The 23,117-nt window shown below is 39.5% G+C and overlaps 3 protein-coding genes across 5 annotated transcripts; 1 reads left to right on the top strand and 2 right to left on the bottom strand.

Annotated features, from left to right (window-relative positions):
* Nucleotides 1–9,200: 9,200 nt before the first annotated feature.
* On the bottom strand, nt 9,201–10,190 carry LOC105167532 (uncharacterized). The gene has a single exon (XM_011087302.2). It carries the CDS (start codon nt 10,188–10,190, stop codon nt 9,201–9,203), a length of 990 nt encoding a protein of 329 aa, XP_011085604.2.
* Nucleotides 10,191–13,001: 2,811 nt separating this feature from the next.
* On the top strand, nt 13,002–16,362 carry LOC105167223 (Molybdenum cofactor sulfurase family protein). Its single transcript, XM_011086844.3, has 8 exons — nt 13,002–13,462; nt 13,904–14,053; nt 14,429–14,605; nt 14,969–15,057; nt 15,134–15,198; nt 15,578–15,680; nt 15,748–15,861; nt 15,948–16,362. The coding sequence occupies exons 1-8, from the start codon at nt 13,354–13,356 to the stop codon at nt 16,071–16,073; spliced, it is 933 nt and encodes a 310-aa protein (XP_011085146.1). The 5' UTR covers nt 13,002–13,353; the 3' UTR covers nt 16,074–16,362.
* Nucleotides 16,363–16,559: 197 nt separating this feature from the next.
* Nucleotides 16,560–19,095, bottom strand: URED (urease accessory protein D). 3 transcript variants are annotated; one of them, XM_011086846.3, is made up of 8 exons: nt 18,904–19,094; nt 18,768–18,833; nt 18,618–18,692; nt 18,431–18,475; nt 17,815–18,048; nt 17,328–17,410; nt 17,023–17,191; nt 16,560–16,876 (listed from the first exon to the last, which is right to left on the bottom strand). In XM_011086846.3, exons 1-8 carry the CDS (start codon nt 19,000–19,002, stop codon nt 16,763–16,765), a joined length of 885 nt encoding a protein of 294 aa, XP_011085148.1. In that variant the 5' UTR covers nt 19,003–19,094; the 3' UTR covers nt 16,560–16,762. The 3 variants fall into 3 exon arrangements, with proteins under 3 accessions (XP_011085148.1, XP_011085149.1, XP_020551666.1); XM_011086847.3 differs by lacking the exon at nt 18,431–18,475 and having other exon boundaries at nt 18,904–19,095; XM_020696007.2 differs by lacking the exon at nt 17,815–18,048 and having other exon boundaries at nt 18,904–19,095.
* Between the last annotated feature and the right edge of the window lie 4,022 nt (nt 19,096–23,117).

The following is a 23,117-nucleotide window of genomic DNA, read 5'->3' on the forward strand; positions in this document are numbered from 1 at the left end:
GTATGGCATATGACCTGTTGTTAGTAGTATTTCAAATTAGTTAAGAACCTATTTTTGTGGAAATCTATCAATTATTGACCAATATATGTACATATAAATGTTGTTTCTTTTTGTTTACATAGATAAGTTTATACATCCTATACAAATAAAATCCAAGATATATATATATATACATAAAAATCTATACATATAAATGTTTTACTTACGAGTGTATGTATCATTGTCATATATTTATTATTTACGTAGGAGTATTATCGTACAAGTCTAGTTAATCTTAATTTATAGGATGTAGAAAAATTCCCTTCTACTACTCGGACCATATGACCTTGACTAATTATTAATTGGGAGTTCCAAGTTACTATACTTAAGCATGCATTATATCAAGTTCAAACATTAGATATTCTCTCAATTCTCACAAACAAGACAAATTATATAATGGGTAAATTACAATGAACTCTTTTAAGATTTGACATATTACAAGTATCTCTTCATTATTTTGAATATTATAAATATTTGATAAAATTATATAATATTTGGAAGAAAGTCCGGACATATACACTTTTCACTTATTGTTTTTCTTTTTCTTTTTTTGTTAAAAGAATATAAATTGTAAAAAGCATAAAAAAGTTAACAAGATGAAAATTTCATTCTTACCCTATAGTCCATAAAACAATTTTAGAAAATCTTAAAAATTAAGTGAAATTATTTTATAATCCACAAATATATTTGGTCAGTTTCCACAAAAAAAAAAAATCTAACAAAAACCAATAGAATGGACTAATTATTGGAGGGACATTAAAACCAAGATATGTTGTTAATTTTTCAAACAAAAAGAGAGTATTTGTAATTGTTAAGAGGTTTTAGAAGGCTTTGAGACCTGGTTCAAGCAGTTATCATCCAGTTCTATTCATCATTTCGTTTGTTTAGTTAAAGTAACGGGAGTGGTTTCTCATGTTTTTATTAGAGGCAAAACATCATTTGTGATCCCACTAGATAGAGCCCTTCTCACTTGCATTCCCACGCTTTACGTGTTCGGCACTCTATTTTTTTAACAAAAATGGTCCTATTCTGTTAACAACTAACGAAAACGGCACATGACTTGAACTAGGTCAAAATATCACTTTTGGTCTCACTAGATCGGGTCCTTCTCACTTGCAGTCCCACGCTTTACGTGTTCAACATCTTTAGTCTCAAAATTCTATTTTTTTAACAGAAATAGTCCTATTTCGTTAACAAAACTAACAAAAACAGCATGTGAGTTGTCACATGCCGTTAGTCAACTGGCAGCTGGCGAAAAAAACAAAGTCCAAGCTTGTGTTCAGTATTTGGAGGGAAAAAAAGGCGCCAAAAAAATATTTTTTTGCTATTTATATATGTAAATAACCTACAAACACCACACAACATTTTCAGCACTTAATCTTGAGAGGAATAGGCCAAAAGATGTCACAAACATCTCAAAATACTTCAAATATTGAATGCTATTGTAATGGTGAATTATGTGTAAAAGGATGTTCTTATATATTACTAGATGACCTTTTAGTAATGGTGAATTATGTGTAAAAGGACTAATGGATATGCCTTTTTTGCAAGTAATTATAGTTTATGTTGTGTTTAAATGTGTAAGCATAAAATCTTGAAAGCAATAAAAATGGAACTAAAATTGCACAAAAGCACTAAATTGCATAAAAACAGAAAATATACTGAAATCCACTGGTTTTGATCATTAATGAAATGTGCTGTAAAGTGAAACTTTGCATACTTAAAATCTGCCAAATACTACCACTTTACAAACCCAAAATGTGCCAAAACATCCCCCAAAAGTCTTACAATACCTTGCAACATTTTGTTCCTTAAAACATCACACAATATTGAAAGTATTTTGAGATGTTTGCGACATCTTTTAGCCTATTTCTCTCCAAATTAAGTGTTGAAAAAAAGATAAAAATATTGTGTGGTTTTTTTGGGTTATTTACATTTATAAATAGCCAAAAAATATTTTTTTGTTGCCTTTTTTTCACTCTAAAAACTAAATACAAGCATGGTCTTCTATTTTTTTTTGCTAGCTGCCAGTTGACTAACGGCACATGACTTGTCACGTGCCGTTTCCATTAGCTGTTAATGGAACAAGATCATTTCTATCAAAAAATAGAGTTTTGGAACTAAAGGTGTTGAACACTTAAAACGTGAGACTGCAAGTGAGAAGGGCCCTATCTAGTGGGACCAAAAGTGATATTTGGTCCAGTTGGCTGACGGTCACGTGCCGATTTCGTTAGTGTTAACGGAATAGGACCATTTATGTTAAAAACATAGGATTTTAGGACTAAATGTGTTGAACACGTAAAGCGTGGGACTGTAAGTGAGAAGGACCCTATCTAGTGGGACCAAAAGTGATATTTTGCCTTCATTAGTAGAAGTACGACTTGGTAGTCACAGCCTATGCTCTAGCATTTTTCTAAGTCAAAATGCGTCTTTGATTAGTCTGTAGCAGATAATGCCAGTTGTGTTGTTTATTAGTTGCTGACAATTTAGTCTGTTAAGAAAAGTGGTTATTAATTTGTTAGATTGATTACTGCTTTATTTAAAGAGGACTTACTCCGCATTTGTAATTAACACACTTAACTCAGGTTTTCACTTCAATACGAATTAAGAACAGTTTAAAGCTTCCTTTCAGTCTTCTTCTTCATCTCTTCCACGGCTGTGGCACTCTAGTATAATTGGTTTCAAGTTTTTTCATGGTATCAGAGCATCAATTGATGGTTTCTGGTACGTTCTTCTTCATTTCTTTTTTCTATATTCTAAATCTGAGGGCGCAATCATCGAATAATCGAGGGGTGAGCTTGGTCTAGAACCCACTGGAGGAAGCAAATTCTTGCGATGGAGTAGCTCCGTAAGAATTACCTTGAATGCCAAGATGAAAATGGGTTTCTTCAACTGAAAACACTAGAAAGAAAATTACTAACCTATTGACACCGGGAGCAATGGTTCCCAAAAATGTGACCTCGCTTCCACCAAACCCTACTAGTGGAGTCTAGACAAGGGTTTAAGCACGTGTCCTATAACCCCATTTTCCTCAACACTTCCATGAACATGATATCTACAGAACTGCAATATCTACAAGTACCTTATGCCGGCGATATCCATCCTTATCACTATTAGATCAGTTTGCAACCCAATGTCATAATTCAAATCCTTTCGGCTCTACATTTAGTATCAACTCCCTCCTATGATATGATTGCATGCTCCTCTCATATTTTTCCTTATTCTCCTCGAATCTCCTCCAATAGCATTCTCTCTGGTTCCAACGTCCCTTCTTTCTTCCTTTTCTTTACCCTTAAATCTATCTTTGCTCATAATCTGCTTCGTGTCCTCCTGTCCCCTGGTTTATGCTCTTTTCACTCCTCTTAGGCTCCAACACATATTATTTGAAGTACCATTGTCTTATTAACCTTTATATTTCGTCTTCAAGTGATAGCAATACTCTGTGTCATGGCCCCTCTTCTATGGAACTTACAATACTTATTAGAATGTTTTTTGGTTGGTCTAAACCTGGTATGTTTTGGCCATTGAAGTATATTCACTTTTTCGACCATCATCAATGCTTGCTCTAGCTCTCGTGGTCGCTAGAGGAGTATACTTGTGAAATTTTGGTTGGTATGAGTTTCACGGTCTTTTTCAGTCGTATGTGTCTATCCCTTCCTTCTCTCGCGCAATCTCAGCCTCTTGCATTTTGCCACTCTCCGTCTTTCATTGCATTCATCTCCTCCTCATCGATGAATTTTTTATCATCCTCATGAATTGCTCCACATCTTCAGGTGATCTCGTTCGTGAGTTTATGCGAACGGCTTTTTCTTTAACCCATGAATGAGTATGCTAACCATCATGTCAATCTTGAGATCTTGAACTTCTAATGTTTTATTATTAAATCTTCTGACGAAACTTTTCAATGACTCATCCTCCTTTTGCCTTATAGTGGACAAGTACGTAGCATAACGTTTTTGTATTTTTTTTGCTTGCAAAGTGAAAAGCAAATCTTTTATGTCTCTATGGTCCCACTAGGTTTATTGGTAAACCACTCCTGATCTTTTCCTGTAAGATTAGTAACAAATAGTTTAGCATTAATATGGTCAGATATACCATAAAAGTTCAACACCAACTCAACCCCTGCCACGTGCTCTTGGGGGTCCTTCGTTACATCATAGTTACGCAAATCAGGCATCTGGAAGTTTGGTTTCTTTTCTGTTTCGCATAGGGAATAGCTGTTGTTTTGCTCTTCTAGGGTTTTTATTTGGTTGTGACCTTTATCTCCTTGGCTATGGATCCTGATTCGGAACGATTGGTGGCAACGCTTTCTTCACTAAATAGGAGGAATCGGATTCGGTATTTTCGGCGGGTTTGTGGCATGCCGAGCCTATTTCGAGGAATTTCTATATCGTAGGTCGATTGCTATCCACCAAGCCCTTCCACCCCGACGCTCTGCAGAGAACTCTCAAGGCTGCTTTTAATTCGGGTAAGGGATTGGATTTTAAGATGATTGAGGGGAATCCTTTTTTGCTCAAGTTTTTTCATTCTCTGGACTGTGATCTGGTTCTTGTTTGTTGCCCCTGGGGTTTTGATACGTCTTCTGATTCTGGCGCCGGTGAAATCCACTGATAATCCTAGTCTGGTTAATATGGATTTTTGTGATTTCCATGTGCATATCCATGGCTTGCTATTGGGGAAAATGTCAAAGGAGGTGTGTTCTTATATTGAGAACAAGCTGGGTCAATTTAAGGAGGCGGATTTGGATAAGGAGGGGATGGTTTGGGGTTCTTCCATTCGGATTAGAGTGGTTGTTGATGTGAACAAACCCTTACTCATGCGCTGAAAATACGGACAATTTCGGGGAATGAGCAACTGCTTACATTTACGTACGATCGTCTTCCCAACTTCTGCTATTTGTGTGGTTGTCAGGGTAACTTATCTCGATAGTGTGAGCTCCAATTCCATGAAGGTCTTTTTGATCCTGGTGAAAATACCCCCTATGGTCCTTGGCTCCAAGTTGTGATTCCGGCAAATTCTAGGAGCAGAATGCTCGCTTCCCAAGGTGTTTTCCCCTCATCTGTTTTCAAGCGGCCAATCTTTCGTTCTCCGGACTCTCTTCAATCCTATCCAGCGCCTACACCCCCACCTAGACGTGGCTCATCCATCTTTGACGTGTTTGAAATCTCATCCCCTGCAACCATCAACCTCTTGCCTCCAAAACACTCTCCCTTCATAAACACAAGTCAGGACCCCAAAATCCCTCCCGATAAGTCCAAGATCTTAACCAAAGCCCGCTTTGGCCTCATCATCCTTCTGACTCAGCAACTTTTCCCTTCACCACTCAATCTCTTCACTCACCCCTTGTTCCCCTGCCCGTGATTCTCTCGACCTAGTACTGGAGGTACAGCCCCATACAGCTCCAGACCCATCCTTCCCATCCTCAGTCACTCATCTCTCCTCTGCTCTCCCTACCACACAGACACGTCCTCTGTCTACTGCCCGCCCATGGAAACGCCTTCCCTCCAACTTGTTGGAACGCAAGATCAAAACAACAAATGAAGAACACAGCAATTGGGAGAAGAATGATTTCTCCATTCTCAGTTAACGAAGCTCTGTTGAATCTCTGTTGCAGCAGAAGACTTAGACTGATACAACGTATATATGACACTTCACTAAACCACCTAATAACCAACTAACAGAAAAATTAACTACTTGGCCCAATAGGAATACAAATAAATGACGTAGCACTCCACACAAGCAACTTATCAACATTACATCAGTAATACAAAAACGTGTTTCTATCATGCACTTTTCAGCCTGTATCTAAGACTCCAATAGCTTCTTCATCATCACCAGCCTGTTTGGACTTCAACTTCTGCTGCTGCATTTCATGGTGCTGCTGCTGCTGCTGGTTACTAACTTCAACATCCCCCCCACAAGTGGGACTGGGATCAAAAGAGACAAGGCCCAACTTGGAGATGAGTAATAAGAATGATTTTAAAGGCAGAGATTTGGTAAAAACATCCGCTAACTGCTGAAAGCTAGGAACAAAGGAAGGTGACACAAAACCATCCTTGTAAGCATCCCGAACAAGATGACAGTCCAATTCGATGTGTTTAGTACGCTCGTGGAAGACCGGATTTGCCATGATATGTAATGCAGCCTTATTATCACAATATAAGTCAATGGGAAGAGAGACAGGAACATCAAAATCAGACAGTATGTAGGAAATCCACCGAAGTTCACAAACCGTCGAAGCCAAGCTCCTGTATTCCGATTCTGCGGTAGACCTCGAAACAGTCGTTTGTTTCTTAGTCTTCCACGACACCAACGCATCGCCAAGGAAAATGCAATACCCAGTGAGAGACCGGCGAGAGTCTAGACACGATGCCCAATCGGCATCACAGAATGCACGAACAGTGAATGTGTTTGAAGCTGGAAAATATAGTCCCTTAGAAGGACACCCCTTCAGGTACCGGACCACATGTAACGCAGCTCTCCAATGCGACTCACAAGGTTGATTAAGGTACTGGCTGAGCTGCTGCACCGGATAAGAGATGTCCGGCCGAGAGAATCCCAAATAAAGCAAACGCCCAACAAGCCTTCGATAAGAGTCAGGCCGAGAAAACAGAGGACCAGAACCTGCAACTAGCTTCAATCCTGAAGGAAAAGGAGTCGAGGCAGATTTAGCTTGAAGAAGACCAGTGTCCTTCACTATATCCAATACATACTTGGTTTGAGCAATGTACAATCCTGAAGAACTCCGTGCTATCTCAAGTCCAAGGAAATACCGCGCATCCCCCAAATCTTTGATGGTGAATAGGCTGTGAAGATAGTGCTTAACCTCAGCAATTTCAGCAATGGAAGGCCCCGTGATGAGAATATCGTCTACATAAACCAGTAAGGCCATGAGACCTGAAGAAGAAGGTTTCACAAATAAACAGTGATCATGTACCGACTGAGTAAAACCATATGAAGTAAGCTTTAAGGTAAACTCGGCATTCCATTGCCGGGAGGCCTGTTTAAGGCCGTACAATGAGCGTTGTAACTTGCACACCGTATTGGAAGGGACAGTGTATCCTTCAGGAGGCAACATATATATATCTTCTTCGATATACCCATGGAGGAACGCGTTATTTATATCGAGCTGCTGAATAGGCCACGCACGAGCAGCAGCAATGGCAAGGAAAATCCGCACAGTCACAGATTTTGCAACCGGCGAGAAGCTATCCGTGTAATCAACGCCTTCTATTTGACTGAACCCCTTCGCCACCAAACGTGCCTTATGCCTCTCCACCGTACCATCCGCCCGAAGTTTGGTCTTAAAGACCCATTTGCACCCAATGGCACGTTTGCCTGCTGGTAAAGGAGAAAGCTTCCAAGTATTGTTAGCTTCCAAGGCCTTCAACTCTATATCCATGGCCTCTCTCCATTCTCTGTGTTTCACAGCTTCAGAAAAGGACACGGGCTCCTGCAAAACAGACAAGGAGGCTACAAACGACATATATGCAGGGGTATGTGAATGCAGTGAAGAGGGGTGACTGGTGGAACAGACAAAATCATTTAACCAAGTAGGCGGATGAGAAATTCTGGTAGAGCGTCTGAGTGAAGGTGTAGCTGCAGGAACAATTTCTGAGGTTGGAATAGATGGTTCAGATGATGAAGAAGTGTTTGGAGGTTCTGCTAGAGTGCAAGTAGGGAGATCAATAGATGGATGAATCACCGGGAGAGGGCAAGGTGAAGGCTGATCCTGCGAAACAGAGTAAGGGAATATGTCTTCATAAAACTGGACATCTCGAGAGACAATGATATGATTGCTGTCCATGTCATATAGTTTATAACCCTTTTGTGTCATCATATATCCTAAGAGAACACACTTACTGGCTCTAGGATGGAACTTAGACTTGTGGGGATCAACATTGGTGGCAAAACACAGGCTTCCAAAGGTACGAATGTGGTGATAGGTTGGGGAATTTCCAGTAAGTTTTTCGAAGGGTGTTTTCCATTGAAGGATTTTGGAGGGTGTTCTATTGATTAGGTAGGTTGCAGTGAGTAGAGAATCGGCCCAAAATTTCAGAGGCATTGATGCCTGGAAAAGCAAAGCTCGAGCCACATTCAAAAGCTGCCTATGCTTGCGTTCTACTCTCCCATTTTGTTGGGGAGTGTAGGTGCAGGATGTTTGGTGTATGATCCCCATCTCATTGCAAAAGGTTTGACACTCTTTGTTCAAAAATTCAGAGCCATTATTGGACCGAATGACTTTGATTTCCTTAGAGTACTGGGTTCTAACCATGGAGGCGAAGGACTTAAGGACAGAAGGTACTTGAGATTTCTGTTTCAAGAGATAGGTCCAAAGGGAGCGGGAATGGTCATCCAGGATAGTTAATATGTAGCTGCAGTTTGTGATTGTATAGGCAGTGTATGGTCCCCAAACGTCCAGGTGAACTAGATTAAAAGGAGCCTCACTTTGGGATAAGCTCGAAGGAAAACAGGTTCTAACTTGCTTAGCTTTATGACATATCTCACAAGGTTCAATAGATTCCATAGTGACAGAAGTGAGAAAAGGAATTCGTTTCATTATTGGCAAGGGAACATGGCCCAACCTATGATGCCATGTCCGAAGATTACAATGCAAATTTGCAGAATTACAAAGTACAGAGGAATGACAAGAATTTTGATGAGATGACTGTCGGACAACATACAAGTTCTTGTGTATATGTCCCTCAAAGAGGATGGCTTTGCTAATTTGGTCCTGCAATAAACACTTTGAGTCAGTAAAATGGAAAACATAAGAGGTATCACGGCAGAGTTGGCTAACGGACAACAAATTAACAGAGAAAGAAGGAAGATATAGGACTTGAGTGAGTGTGATATGATGATTTAACTGGACAGTGCCAACATACGCAGCGGTTTTATATGTTCCATCAGGGAGATGCACGTGTTTGGGTTGTGAAGGAACAACAAGAGAATGAAATAGATTAAGGTTAGTGCATATATGGTTTGTAGCCCCAGTGTCCAAAATCCAAGAACCCAAATCAATCTTTGAAGGTGTAGTAACATTACCAGCAAATTCGATGTTCTCGCTGCAGGCAAAGTTGGAGTAGTTGGTGATAGGATCACCGGTTGTATTGCTTCTTTGCATCAGTCTGATCAGGTCTGCCATTAAGTCTGTCATCTACTTAGTTATTACTCTCCGCAGAAGTCTGTTGTTCATTTGTCGCTGCAGCTGCAAAAGACTTAACCCCAGGTACTTTCTTCTTCTTCTCATTCAAGGTTTTGTACCAGTCTGGTACTCCATGGACTTGAAAACAAGTGTCTAAAGTGTGACCGGTTCTATGACAATGCGCACAAGTCAGAGTTCTCTTGTCTATGTACGATCTCTTCTTAGTTTGAAACCTCTCAGCACCATTTTTCTTGACCTCCTTTGATGCAAATTGATAAGCCATATGTTGAGGTACAGCAGACGTTTCAGTATGTACTTGCCTTTGCTTTTCAACCGTGAAGACCATAGAGAAAGCTCGTTCTAGAGTAGGCAGAGGATCCTGCATCAGCAACTGACTTCTCTCGCTGTCACACGTCTCGTGTAATCCCATAAGAAACTGCATCAACTGCACGTGTTCGTTCCGTTCTTCAATCGCCTTATTCACCCCACAGGTGCAGCCACCACACGTACACTTTGGACTGGGTGCCAAACTTAACAGTTCATTCCAGGAAGTTTTCAGCTTTGTCACATATGCAGTAAGAGACATGTCATGCTGCGAGATGGAAGAAATCTCGCGTTGAATCCGATAGATCATCGGTCCGTTGCTTCTGCCGTACCGACTTTGTATCTCCAACCAAAGTTCTCGAGATGAGTTAACAAACATAAAGGATTCAACAATTTCTCTGGATATGGAATTCCATATCCAGGAGGTAACCATAAGATCAACACGACGCCACTGCTCAAATGAAGTTGATCCTATCTCAGGCCTCGGAAATGAGCCATCTATGAAGCCTAGTTTCATTTTTGTACCTAAGGCAACATAGATGGAGCGACTCCATGGTAAAAAATTCGTGCCGTCCAGGGGAGAAGTAGCCAATATCATGCTAGAATTCTCCGAAGGATGTATATAAAGTGCCTCTCGCTCTAGCTGCTCTACCGCAGATCTGTTCGAGCTTGATTCCGCCATAGTTCTGCTGGTTCAATTCAAAGAAAAATCCCAGAGACCTTCATATAGAAGGCTCTGATACCATGTTGGAACGCAAGATCAAAACAACAAATGAAGAACACAGCAATTGGGAGAAGAATGATTTCTCCATTCTCAGTTAACGAAGCTCTGTTGAATCTCTGTTACAGCAGAAGACTTAGACTGATACAACGTATATATGACACTTCACTAAACCACCTAATAACCAACTAACAGAAAAATTAACTACTTGGCCCAATAGGAATACAAATAAATGACGTAGCACTCCACACAAGCAACTTATCAACATTACATCAGTAATACAAAAACGTGTTTCTATCATGCACTTTTCAGCCTGTATCTAAGACTCCAATAGCTTCTTCATCATCACCAGCCTGTTTGGACTTCAACTTCTGCTGCTGCATTTCATGGTGCTGCTGCTGCTGCTGGTTACTAACTTCAACACAACTCCCAGGCCACTTACCAGCCTCTGTCCCTCCCTCATAAACGCAGGTTATTGGATGAAGACTCTTGTGAGGAAGTAGATTTCCAGGGGCTTCCTAAGGATAGCAGGTTATCTGTTCCATTCTAGGATATTACTAATCTATCGGTGGGATCTGCGGGGCAGACTCAGCATTCGCCATGAGTTTGGTAACTGGAACTGTCAGGGTTTGGGAGCCTTGGACAGTTTAGTGTCTCGAGGATCTCATCTAGGACTATCGCCACCCGTTGGTTTTTGTGTCGGACACCAAGTGCTCATCATGCCACAACAATCGTTTGAAGCATAAGTTTGATATGTATGGTTTTAGTGTGGATTCTCGAGGTAAAAGCGGTGGGCTTGCTTTGCTAGCAGACGTTCTCATCTAGAGTTATTCAGTTAACCATATTGATGTATCTGTGAAATTGGATGGGAATCAAGACTGGTGGTGCTTCACTGGTATATCTGGGAAATCGGATATTAGTAGCAGGTTATTCAGTTAACCATATTGATGTATCTGTGAAATTGGATGGGAATCAAGACCGGTGGTGCTTCACGGGTATATATGGGAAATCGGATATTAGTAGCAAGAGAGAACGCACGTGGGATCTCCTTTCTCGACTACAGGGAGAGTCTAATCACTCTTGGTTATGCGCTAGGGATTTTAATGAGATTTTTGATCAATCTGAAAAATCGGGAGGTCCCCAGTGCCCAACATGGCAGATTCGGAGGTTTCGGGAGGCACTGTCCGATTACGAGTTGGTGGATTTGGGTTTTTCGGGCTATCCGTTTACTTGGACTAATAGGCATCCTGCACCACACTATATGGGAGAGACTTGACCGAGCTTGCGCTATCATAGATTGGTCGCTGAGTTTCCCGACGGCTTCACTTTCTCATATTTCAGTCTTCTCCTTCATCTCTTCCATGGTTGTGCACTCTAGTATAATTGGTTTCAAGTTTCTTCAGTAATTACGTTAAATTTGAGAGTAGCTCATTATAACAAAGCAAACCAACATCAAACAGGAAATGCTTTTGGGGCAATTCGAGTCCAGGCCAACATTGTTGTGTTAAATAACATTCACATCCAAAAACAGTCATATTGTCCTCAGCGATCTGCGTTTCATATACAGCAAATGAATAAAAGAGTAGCCACGTAACTTCTTGTTAGTGATTCTTGTATATCTTTAATATTCTCAAGATCTTTATATCTTGGAAGAAAAGAAGATTCTCTGGGTATCTCACGAAAGAGAATGTTTTCGAGGTAAAAAAGAAAAGAATAAAATAAAATCAATTTTGATATTCGAAGTTTATTATTCATTTCACTTTGATACTTGAGTAATTATAAATAACTTAATTGATACTCAAATTTCATAATTAATATCACTTTAATATACAATTGATACTTTTTATTTATTTTTTTTATTATCTTTTTATGTAGGGACCATTTTAACATCGGATACCCAATTGAAAATAATTAATATACTAAACAAAAATTTGAATAAATTTATCAATATATTTTTTCTTTATTTGAACCAGTTTCCAAATTTTATATTGGATTATTATACATGATCATAATATTTTCTTCTATTAATTTTCACTAACTTTATTTATAAATATTTACCAGATAACTCATTGTTTAGTAATTAAGTATAATAAGACCAAAACCCAGGATTTATTGCAACCTCAAAAGAAAAACTCAATTTTCAGTTTAATTTTTGAAAATTTATAACATAAAATTAAAGGGCTTGCATCTAAATTAAGTTTTTGCATTCAAATTTTAATATCTTGATTAAGTACAAATAACTAACTTTGGCGATGAATAGAATCATTTCTTGACTGGACTTATTTGACTATTATCTTAGTTATTTAATAATGAATTTTTTATAAATATAAAAAAAATAAATGTAGTAAAAAATAATATAAATATAATTATAGTGATAATTGACTGGGAAAATAAAACTAGAATGATTAAAATAAAAAAAATAAAACATATTGATTGATATTTATGTGATTTTTTCACAAGTATATTTATTATTTTTTATTTTAAAATATGTTTATTATTTTTTATTTTAAAAAATAGAAAATAACAGAAACTATTAATTGAATATTGAAGTGATATTAATGACGAAAATTATGCACAAAATTTGATTATTTATAAGTATTCGGGTACTAGAATGATATAGTATTTGGGTACTAGAATGATATGAATAATAAATTTTAAAAAGAAAAAGATGGAATGGAGATGATAACAATCAAGATAGCCTCATGATGGACACGCATATTCTTCATGGGGTGGTCCTATTTCCGGGTCCGCTGAGATTCTTGTTCTCACCCATCGTCAATGAATCAAAATGTTGAATTTATTTATATCTATTCCCCCGTCGCTCTCCAACACTCAAAAAGAAGATGGAAAAATTTCAACGGCAATCTGATCATAGGTTAAGAAAATATCCAAGTCACCGGACTCCTCCCTCCCCCTCCCCCTGCCTTCTTTTTATTCCCAGTTCAATGAATGTACTTTTATTTGATTTGAGCATCAGAGAAAATAAATTTAATTTATGAAGCAGACTCCTCCCTATTAATATACGCTGCCACTACCCCCATTTGCTGCCCGCATATATTATCCTCATAGTTACACACAGCAGCTGACAGCGAAGTTGAGGAAGAGAGCGGGAAAATCAGGAGAGATGGCGGAGGAGGGTAAAGGTGTTGTAGCCACGGTGAAGGCAATATGGGTCTATCCGATCAAATCATGCCGAGGAATTTCTATTCCTCAAGCGCCCATCTCTCCCACTGGTATCAATCAATTTTACCCTCTTCAACTTCGCCGTCTTCCAGCTTTTTAACTAATCGGAGTCTCTTCGTACAGGGTCTATTTCGTGCTTCTGGATTACTTTTTACATTTAATTTCTGAATTTTCAACCACTGCGGCACTATACAAAGGCCAACCGCAGTGCAGAATATCTGTATATCTCATACAGAGACAGTTTTGGCTAAACTTCGCACTATTTTTACTCAGAGCTTTCTGGCTCCCCCTTCTCTAAAATTCCTAACTTAGATGTAAACTCTAGATTATTCTGTATAATGTAAAAAGAACTGGAATTCGTGAGAGAATCAGATTGGTGAATTGGCTTGAAAATCTCCCTCTCACAGTAGATTTTCACCAACCTAAACACAAAGTATATCTTTTGCCTGCAACTATTGACTGAATCCCTTCCTTTCTTCATACAAATATAGGATTTCGGTGGGATCGGCAATGGCTTGTGGTGAATTCTAAAGGCAGAGCATATACTCAAAGAAATGAACCGAAGCTTGCTCTAGTTGGAGTGGAACTGCCAAACGAAGCATTTTCTGAGGACTGGGAACCAAATAAGCACTCATACTTAGGTTTGACCACTTTTTTTTTTTAAGTTAAATTTATATACATTATACTACTTTACATGCAACTTCCTTTCTGTTTCTCATTGGTTAATTATTCTCCTCGTTCAAGGATGAGCAGCTAAGTGATAAAGATTCTTCTGTGGTCTAACCGTATAATCAGTTTAGGACGAAAGGATTATTTTCAGATTGACAAATGTTTCTCCTTTGATTACTTATGCTCTGCCCCTAGAAATGAGAATTTTCTTTTCGTAAACTTGCTCAAGATGAACTTTTGTCATTTTACCATATAACCTTAGAATATTGCAGGATTTAGTACATTCGACAAACATTTTTCTTGAATGTTTAAGCTGTTGAGCCTAACAATTTGCTTCCCTTCTCCAGTGATAAAGGCTCCTGGTATGGATGTTCTGAAGGTTCCGATGATGAAATCAGCTGAAACAGTGGATGGCGTCTCAGTGTGGGAATGGTCTGGATCTGCAGTGGATGAAGGAGCTGCTGCTGCTCAATGGTTCTCTAATTATCTTGGGAAGCCCAGTAGACTAGTTCGTTTTAATGATGGTAGAAAACTGAATCCCATGAAATAACAAGTAATCTTTAAAAACAAATTCCAATACGACTGTTTTATCTTGAGATATGATGTATTATTCATAACTGTTTAGTGCTAACATGTATCTCCATATAGGTCCCTTTGTCCTGCTTTAGTTGACGAACATAGTCGTGCCTGGCTTCCTGTTAAAATTGTTTCTAGTCTTTATTTTTTTTCTTTTTCCTCCTCATTGTGCGTATGATGCATTCCAGAATAGAATTTAGTGATAGAGATTATGTTTCATCTCAAGTTCATGGCTAGAAAGAAGCTATTATAATCTTTTGGAGCCCAGATGCAATGTTAACACATGATTGTTTTTTGTTTCCTTCACGCAGCATCAGAGGTACGGCCTGTGGACCCTAATTATGCTCGTGGATACAGAGTTATGTTTTCTGATCAGTACCCATTCCTCTTGCTGTCTCAGGTCTGCCAATTTGACAATTAAGTTCAGCTATATTTCTTGACAGAAAACTTTGATGGTATTATGCACTCTTTTGCAGGGATCATTGGATGCCTTAAATGCTCTTCTGAGGGAACCTGTACCTATCAACCGTTTCAGACCCAAGTATTTGCCTGTTCATGTGCCATTATGTTATCCAAAAGGAGCAAAGCATATAAACTGTGTGCTCAGATGTGTAAAGGAAGCGTCAAAATTTAACTATAGTACTCATAAGAATCTTTTAGGCTATGTTACATGGGGTTTGGTGTGCATGTTTCCTGTGAATATGCATCAACGTCCAAGATACTGATTTTCAATATTTGACGGATTTCCAGACCCAAAAATTGTTGATTTTTTGAGCTCTCTTTTCTAGATCTTATATCATAAAATACTTCACCTAATAAAGCATTTACCTCCACTTATTTTCTCCGTTCTCTATTTGCAATACTCATTTCAAACTAATTGTTGTCAAGTGAAAGCATATAAAAGTTGCTCTTTCCTGCAGTATCGTGGTGGATGGATGTGAACCATTCATGGAAGATTTGTGGACAGAGATCTGGATAAGTAAGTTAAGGTTCCAAGGTGTCAAATTATGCTCTCGATGTAAGGTAAAAGCTCATTCCCTCAACAGTTAGAAATACCCCCACAACACTTCTAGAAATCCTCATGTAACAGGTACCCACAATTAATCAAGAAACTGCGGTAGCTTGCTCTGATCTTACCGAGACTCTGATGAGCTTCCGTTCAGATAAAGTCTTGCGCCCGAACATGAAACAGCAGCAAGGGAGGGTAAATATAGGAGTAGAAGTTCTCATTTCTCCATTAGTTGTCAATTAAGAATTAGATTGTGTGCATGAACTTTATGATTTCTTCAGGTATATTTTGGACAGAACATGGTCTGTATCGACTCCATTACTCAGGGAAACACAAAGATCATCAAAGTGGGAGATCCTGTGTTCGTCCTCAAAATGGTGTCATCTGCCGCTGATGCTGCTGCTTAACTCCTTTGTGATTCCCTCGGCTGTCATTATCGTTTGATGTAATAAGTTTAAGCTGGTTTAGCATACAGTATAGACCGCCTCGGCTCTTGTGATGCTTTTCCGATGTTGCTCTGCAAATTAGAACACCTTCAGTTAGTCTTAGCCTAGGGAAAATGTAATATTCCATGATTTCACGGTGCTTGTGAACCGAAAGGCACTTGGTAGTTGGTACTTACTGAAGTGCTTGTGTTAAGACTTAAGCCTATCATTGATGCATATATAACTGAATGAAGGATGAATATTTTATTTATAGTGTCGTGCTTATTTCAAATTATTATTTAAAGATTGTTGAGAATATTTCTTTTACATTCCGAATATTTGACTAAATGAATTTCAAAACTTAAAATATAGTAGTTATTTGAATTTTGTTTTAAAGCCGAAACCCGTCGCTAAAAATCAACGAATTTGCCAAATAGAGATAAGATGCAGAAGCAGCAAAATAAAGGATAAGAAAGCAAAAGCAGAACGACATTGCGTGTCATCCTACAGCAATGTTTTGGTTTTATTTTCTTTCGGTAATTTACAGCTCTCTTTTTGTTTGTTTTGGACATAGGGGCGGTTGAAATTTCAATCTTTGGCTCATCTGCAATGAAGCATACAAGTAATAGAGCATTTTCCTGAGGGCTCTGAACCCAATCTTCCGATTTTGTCTAAAGATATGGCGCAGCTCCAAGCAACGCTTCTAGGCTAGCCAATTGATCTTGCAGGAAATTGTAGACGGATTCAGTGGTCATGGATGCAACTCTAATGACAACTCCTGCGCCCTGAACATGATAAAGGTCAAATGGAAATAGGGGAAGTTTGAGGGATAACTGATCCTTGGAAAACATACTTTATCACATAATGATTTTTCACGAAGCTCAATATTTGCTTCAAAAGTTTCCAATTAAGCATAGGCAAGAATACTCACTTTTGGGCCAAACGTACTACAAGAAGCAAGGAAACTTGGTTTGGGCAACCGATAACTACTGCCAGATTCTGAGGAACATCCTGCGCTAACTGAAGGAAGGCGGAGTTGCTGAGACATTAATTTCTTCACATCCTCCTGGATTTGACTCTGAATAAGCTTCAACTTTGGCCTAAAACCATGTAAATTTGAGCCTAAGGTAAGGTCTGATAACCAAAACTCATCTTATTCTTATTTTAAAAAGAAACAGAAAACATTATGATACCAGGAAAAATCAAATTACAACAAGACAATAATTTTGTTCCTACCCCAAAAGAACTATCATGGCTATTACTTGGTAGTCTTGCAGTCGCTCAGAAATACCGCCATGTCTTCCATGCTCTAATGACGTCTGCAACAAAATTAGAACAATTCAGGAAACAAGGGAATTATATCTAGAAGGACCAGATTCATGAGGCTCACTTCGAATCAATTATACTATCATGTTCTAGCCAGTGTAGCTAAGCAAATCTTCTGCTGGGTCAAGAAGTAGTGCAAATTGGCAGATCAATAGTTACATGAAACTCCAACAAAAAGTTGAGATGAATAAGAAGCGGCAGAAAAAGGAAAAAATAATGGAGGGATATATATTTTGCCAGTCTTAAATGATTGCGTAAAATCTATGCAAGTCCATAGAGCAGTTGCCAGATCATCAAGCTCAGTGTTGTCATGATTTAACATATAAATTCCCTTCTAAAGCAGTAAAACTTTGTTAAACCAAAGTATAATGGTACAGACACACAAAAGAACCAGTACCGTGTCAAGAAATAAAGTCTCATTGCCTTGTAAAAGAATATGGTTTGTGCTCTTATAATGAGAAAAAGCCCACTTTTCGCCTCTTTCATGGCGGCCGCTGGTTATCCAGTCAACAAGAAGCAAGCTTGATTCAGGTACGACTTTGAAGTTTTGTATTTGAGAATACTTTGCAGTGGAAAAACAAGTTACTGGATCTGGAATAACGACCAAAAGTGCGCCTTTTCCGATGCTAGCCTATTGCATGGAATAGATTAGTCACCATTAAACGATTTTTCAAGGCGATTCAAACATAGGATGAAGAAAAATGCGAGAGTATGTTTTAGGTCTTTCCAAGGCCACCATTATATTTTCTCCAAGAAGCTCTGAAGTTGTGTTGTAAAATGTAACCACCAGTACCAGCAGCAGGGCACCAATTTCCCTAAATCGTATTCAAATATAATGAGCTTACCATTATAAGTGCCCTCAACCCCCGACGCCAAAAGTAAATCGAAAATTGACAGCTTAGAGACAAACAATTGACGAAAATTCAAATAGCTTGTACATCACACAAGTATCATAATAGGGGAAAATGTTAAATGTGTTTCAACGAACTGCAAATTTGAGAGAGCGTCATTACTTCCATTTTCTGTTGAGAACATTTTGATCCTACAGACTTGTAAACCTGCGTAGAAACTTCCAAATAAATATTTCAGCAAACTGGATTATAAAAGCATAAAGGTATCAGATAAACATATTTTTCCCAAATTGAAACTATAACCCACGAAGAGCAAGAGAAGTGAACTGAAGAGAGAAAAATAGTGAACCTTTGTAGAAGATTGAGTGGTCAAAACAGCAGTAGCGCCATCCCCGACCGTAACATCACAAGCCATCGAATCCCCCTACGTTTTCACACGCCAATGAATACGTAAAATGTATACATGTGCCCAGGAACACTAAAAAGTAATCAAACATACAGAGACAACGCCTCCACCGTAAGTGATGGTGTAAATCCACACAGCATCGGCTTTGGAGGATCCCGCCTGACAAAAGTGAAATCCACGTCGAAGATAGCACAAGATTTGATTTGTGTTGAATAATAATCAAGAATACCTTATTGGGGACGATGAATTTGAAGGGGTACTTTGAGAAACAGCGGGTCAGCGTTGACCTGCCTTCTACCCTCTCCACCACCAGCTTCCCTCTCTCCATTATTGGATATATTTTTAATATATTTAATTCTAGTTCTTCACAGTGGACAATGTCTGTTGGCGCTTAACACTGACTTATGGACAAAGGTGAAGAAGTCTCGGCCTAGAGTAAGAGGCTGTTTTGGCTGATTTATAAGCTCTTACATATTATAAAATATTTTAGAAATTTATAAAATATTGTATCTAATTTAAAAATAAATTTTAAAGTATTTAGATGCAATATCTTATAAGATATTAGGTTATTTGGCATAATAAGATCTTATACTAGTAAAATGACTAAAAAGAAAATGATACTAAGATGTTGGATCTTATTTTAAAAATAAATTTTTAAAGTGTTTGGATAAAACATCTTACAGGATGTTAGGTGGTTTGGTATAATAAAGTTTTTTATTAGTAAAATAACTAAAAAGAACATTATATCATTACAATTAAATAAATTGTTATTTGCAGGTTGTTGCAAGAACCTCTCTAGCACCGGTAGGAGGATCCACCCCAGCTTTGCCCCCAGGGTGATGGATCCATTGGTTGACCCTCCAAGCGAAGCACCTCCTTGAACACCACATCAGGTGAACTTTTCCTAGTCTTGCTGGGTGCAATCCAATAGGTGATTGCAGCAACCATTTGGGAACAGATGGCAATACTGGTACCTGCCCGCTCAGTCCTTGTGGTAGAAGCAGGCATCCCTCAAGGAGGGATAGAAGGAAGTCCACCAGAAGGAGACATCGCTGTAACCAGGGCCCGCTAACGGTGATGCAAAGGCTCCCTCCATCAGCTCCCAAAGAGTTTCCTCAACAATGGCTAGCTCAACTGGAGTGCCTTCAAAAAGACCTCCAACACGTGCAACACCAGATAGCAAGAGTCCCAGGAGAGGAACAGTAGGGTATCCCATTCGCAGACGTAGTGATGGCGGATGAGCTCCCTGCTATTGTTAAGTCGATTGACCCTCAAGAACACCTCTCGTGTTTTGAGAATGTAGCCTTTTTGCACAAATACGCTGACGGGATCAAGTGTCGAGCTTTCCTCACCACTTTCACCAAGGCCACGCAATAATAGTTTAACCAGTTACCCGCCGGAGCAATAGAAAGCTTCCAGGAGTTTAGATCCCTCTTTCTGCATCAATTGGCCAGTAGCCAGAAGCTTCAGAAGATGGAGCTTAGTTTTTTTGCCATACGCAAAAAGGATAATGAGCCGTTGAGGGAGTATCTGTAAAGGTTCAACACTGTGACCTTAGAAGTACCTTCCGCCACACAAGAAGTGAAGGACAGCGCCTTCTCATAAGGACTCCTGGACGGGAATTTCTTCATGGAGGCGTCTTTCAAGGAAAAATGTAAGGAACGTCCTTGTCAAGAAAGTATGAGAGTGCCTCCATCAGAAATCTAAAGGGAACCTTTTATCATAACAAGACCTAAGGATTCTAGCATATTAAGAGAATAGCATTATTCTAAAATATAAGCATCAAGTATGGAAGGAATGATTAGCAATATCGCATTTCAAGCCCCTGGCCTAAAACTATTGCCAGGGGCAAACCAAGGAAGCAATATCCAAACAAAGTAGAAAATTAAAATCGTCTCATCCCTATTTCAGATGGGGAAAAATAAGTAAAGCAAGGAAAGTAAAGATTATTCCATCAAACTGGTTTAAAAGTCAATCACATTACATCTTCGGGTTTTTCCCCACAAGAGGGGTCTTCTGTGTCTTTCTCAAGAGGAGCATCAACAGTAGGCGCTATAGTTGTAGGAGGAGATGCATTAGTGGCCAGATGATAATGAGGTCCTTCTTCCTTATCATTTGAGGTGCCTCCTCCCTAGAGATGCCCCGTTGTGGTATCAATTGCTGCTTCGTCTTGGGGATTCCTTATTTCTACCTTGACCTCCCCCAATAAGTTATCCAAATTTCTTTCTACAAAAATTCTGCAAAGATCAGCACGAAGTTAGAAAGAAGTATGAACAGAAGGCCAAGAAATAAACCAACCTAAGTTTTGGGGGAGGACTCCCTCAAATGGGATGAAGGGTTCGGCAAAGGGATTGGGCGAATTGTATAAAACTGCGACAAGATTAAGGAAGGAAGGCTCCTCTCTTGCAGGGTGGTACCCTTGAGCCTGGAATTGCTCTTTGCAGGTTGTGAAGTCATGCTTAAAGAAGGGTCCTGCTATCTTGGCCACTTCCTACTGATTTTCTACATACCTCTTGAAGTCCTTCAGGCGGCTTTCCTAATAGGCCTTCAGATAATTTTTTCCATCCTCAGAATGGGGGAAGTACATCACTACTTTCTCCACCTCCTTCTTCAGTGCGCTCTCGTGGCTAGCTACATCCTTCTGCAGTTTCCTTACCTCTTTCTCCAATTGCTAATAGCGGCTCGACATCTCCTACTTGGTTCCCTTAATTTAGCATTCTCACTTCCCAGGCACTCTATCCTATCCTCCAACTTTCGCTTTTGAACATTGTTTGGTGGGATAGGATGAACCCCATGAGGCCTAGAAGAGAGTTCCTCATAGATAAAGGCGACCTACAAAAAGCAAGAACTATCAGAAGAATGTACACAAGGAAGAAAATAGAATACAAAAGGGAGGGTACCTTAAAGATGTAGAGAGCTCTCATCCTTTCCAGTTCTTCCTTTGAAAGAGGAGACAAGAGTTGTTTGTCCCCAGGAGATAAGACCTATTTCCTAAAATCCACAACCAAGGAGACATTCTCCTTATCCTAATCGAGCAGGTGGTGGCTGTGGAGGCAAACAGAGGACGCGCAGAAAGATCTAGGAGGGGTATCTATGTTCTTCCTTTGAAGGAGGAACTAGAGGAGACATGGAGGAAATGTGGGAAGGAGGGCCCCCATAGAGCCTGTGTGAGGTTTCTTGGAGGAACTCCCAGCTACTAGACCAGGAGAGAAGGAGGAAGGTCGTTTGCCTCTTGAATCACTAGAAGCAGGAGCCCCTTTGAAAGACTTTGGAGTTGGGATCCCACCAGTGCAACCCCCCATTACGTGATCCTTCATAAGATTGTTGAACATTATGTTCTCTACACACAAACAAAGAGGATCAACACTTCAAGAAAGCATAAAGAATGAAATGCAATGACACAAGAACTAAAAAAAATAAAATACCTAAGGAATCCCCCAAGGGGGCTCCATTTTAGGGGCCAACCTGAAGTGCCCCAACAACCTCTCATCAATTAAGGACTGACAGTCATAAGGGGACGCATTCAATTTTTTGAATAAGGAGGACAATATTGTTGTCCTTGGTCCTGCATACGCAGGGGAAGAGTCTCGCAGATCCATTGTTTTGGGAAAGACCAAGCATGAGGGGGGAGAATGAAAAAATAACTATTCTTCCGGTGTTTAGGAGGATGTGGGGGATGCAAGATGGATAACTCCTATCGGGAGACGAAACAAAAGAACCCTTTTTAAGCCTTTATGAGGCGATAACATTAGCAAAAAGATGAGCAGTTACAGGATGTCCATGGAAACGAAGAACTATAAAAAATCCAGTCAAAATCTTGAAAGAATTTGGAGTTAACTGATTTAGAGGGACTTGAAAAATCTTTGCAAACTTAGAATAAAACAGAGGGATAGGAAAATGTAGAACCGGTCGTAGTTATGCAGTGAAAAAATATAAACAGTTAGGAGGAGGATGAAAAGGGTGACTCATCGGAAAAAGGGGTATATATAACAAAAGTAGGAGGAACATAGCACTCTTGAAGAAGTTGGCCTATGGAGGAGGTTCGTAGAGTGGAAGGCCCCCAGTCTGTTGGTAACTGAGGAACCCTCTCTTCCTCTCCTTCAAGGATTGTTCCTTCTTCCTCTCCTGAAGGAGGCCCAGATGTCTTATCCTTAGAAGAACACTCAAGCGTCCATGCCTCCCCAGGCGGGGACCTTATCCTCTCCTCCTTAGGGAAAGAACCCTCACCTTTGCTTCCCCCTCTTTCTCATTTGTGTCCTCATCTATTAAACAACGGGCAACAGTGGTGGTCTGCCTCAGGCTCCTCCTCTGGCCCCTTCCAAAACGAGGCAGAACAGAGTTTGCCCTCTTGAAAGTCGCCTCAGAGGGATCATTGCTCAAGAAAGTCTCTTTAAGGAAGCATAGAGACTTGTTGGAAGTAGACATTCTTGAAGAAACGACGAA

The sequence above is a fragment of the Sesamum indicum genome, linkage group LG8 (assembly GCF_026168435.1).
Source record: "Sesamum indicum cultivar Baizhima isolate 11 linkage group LG8, ASM2616843v1, whole genome shotgun sequence".
NCBI classification, from domain to species: domain Eukaryota; kingdom Viridiplantae; phylum Streptophyta; class Magnoliopsida; order Lamiales; family Pedaliaceae; genus Sesamum; species Sesamum indicum.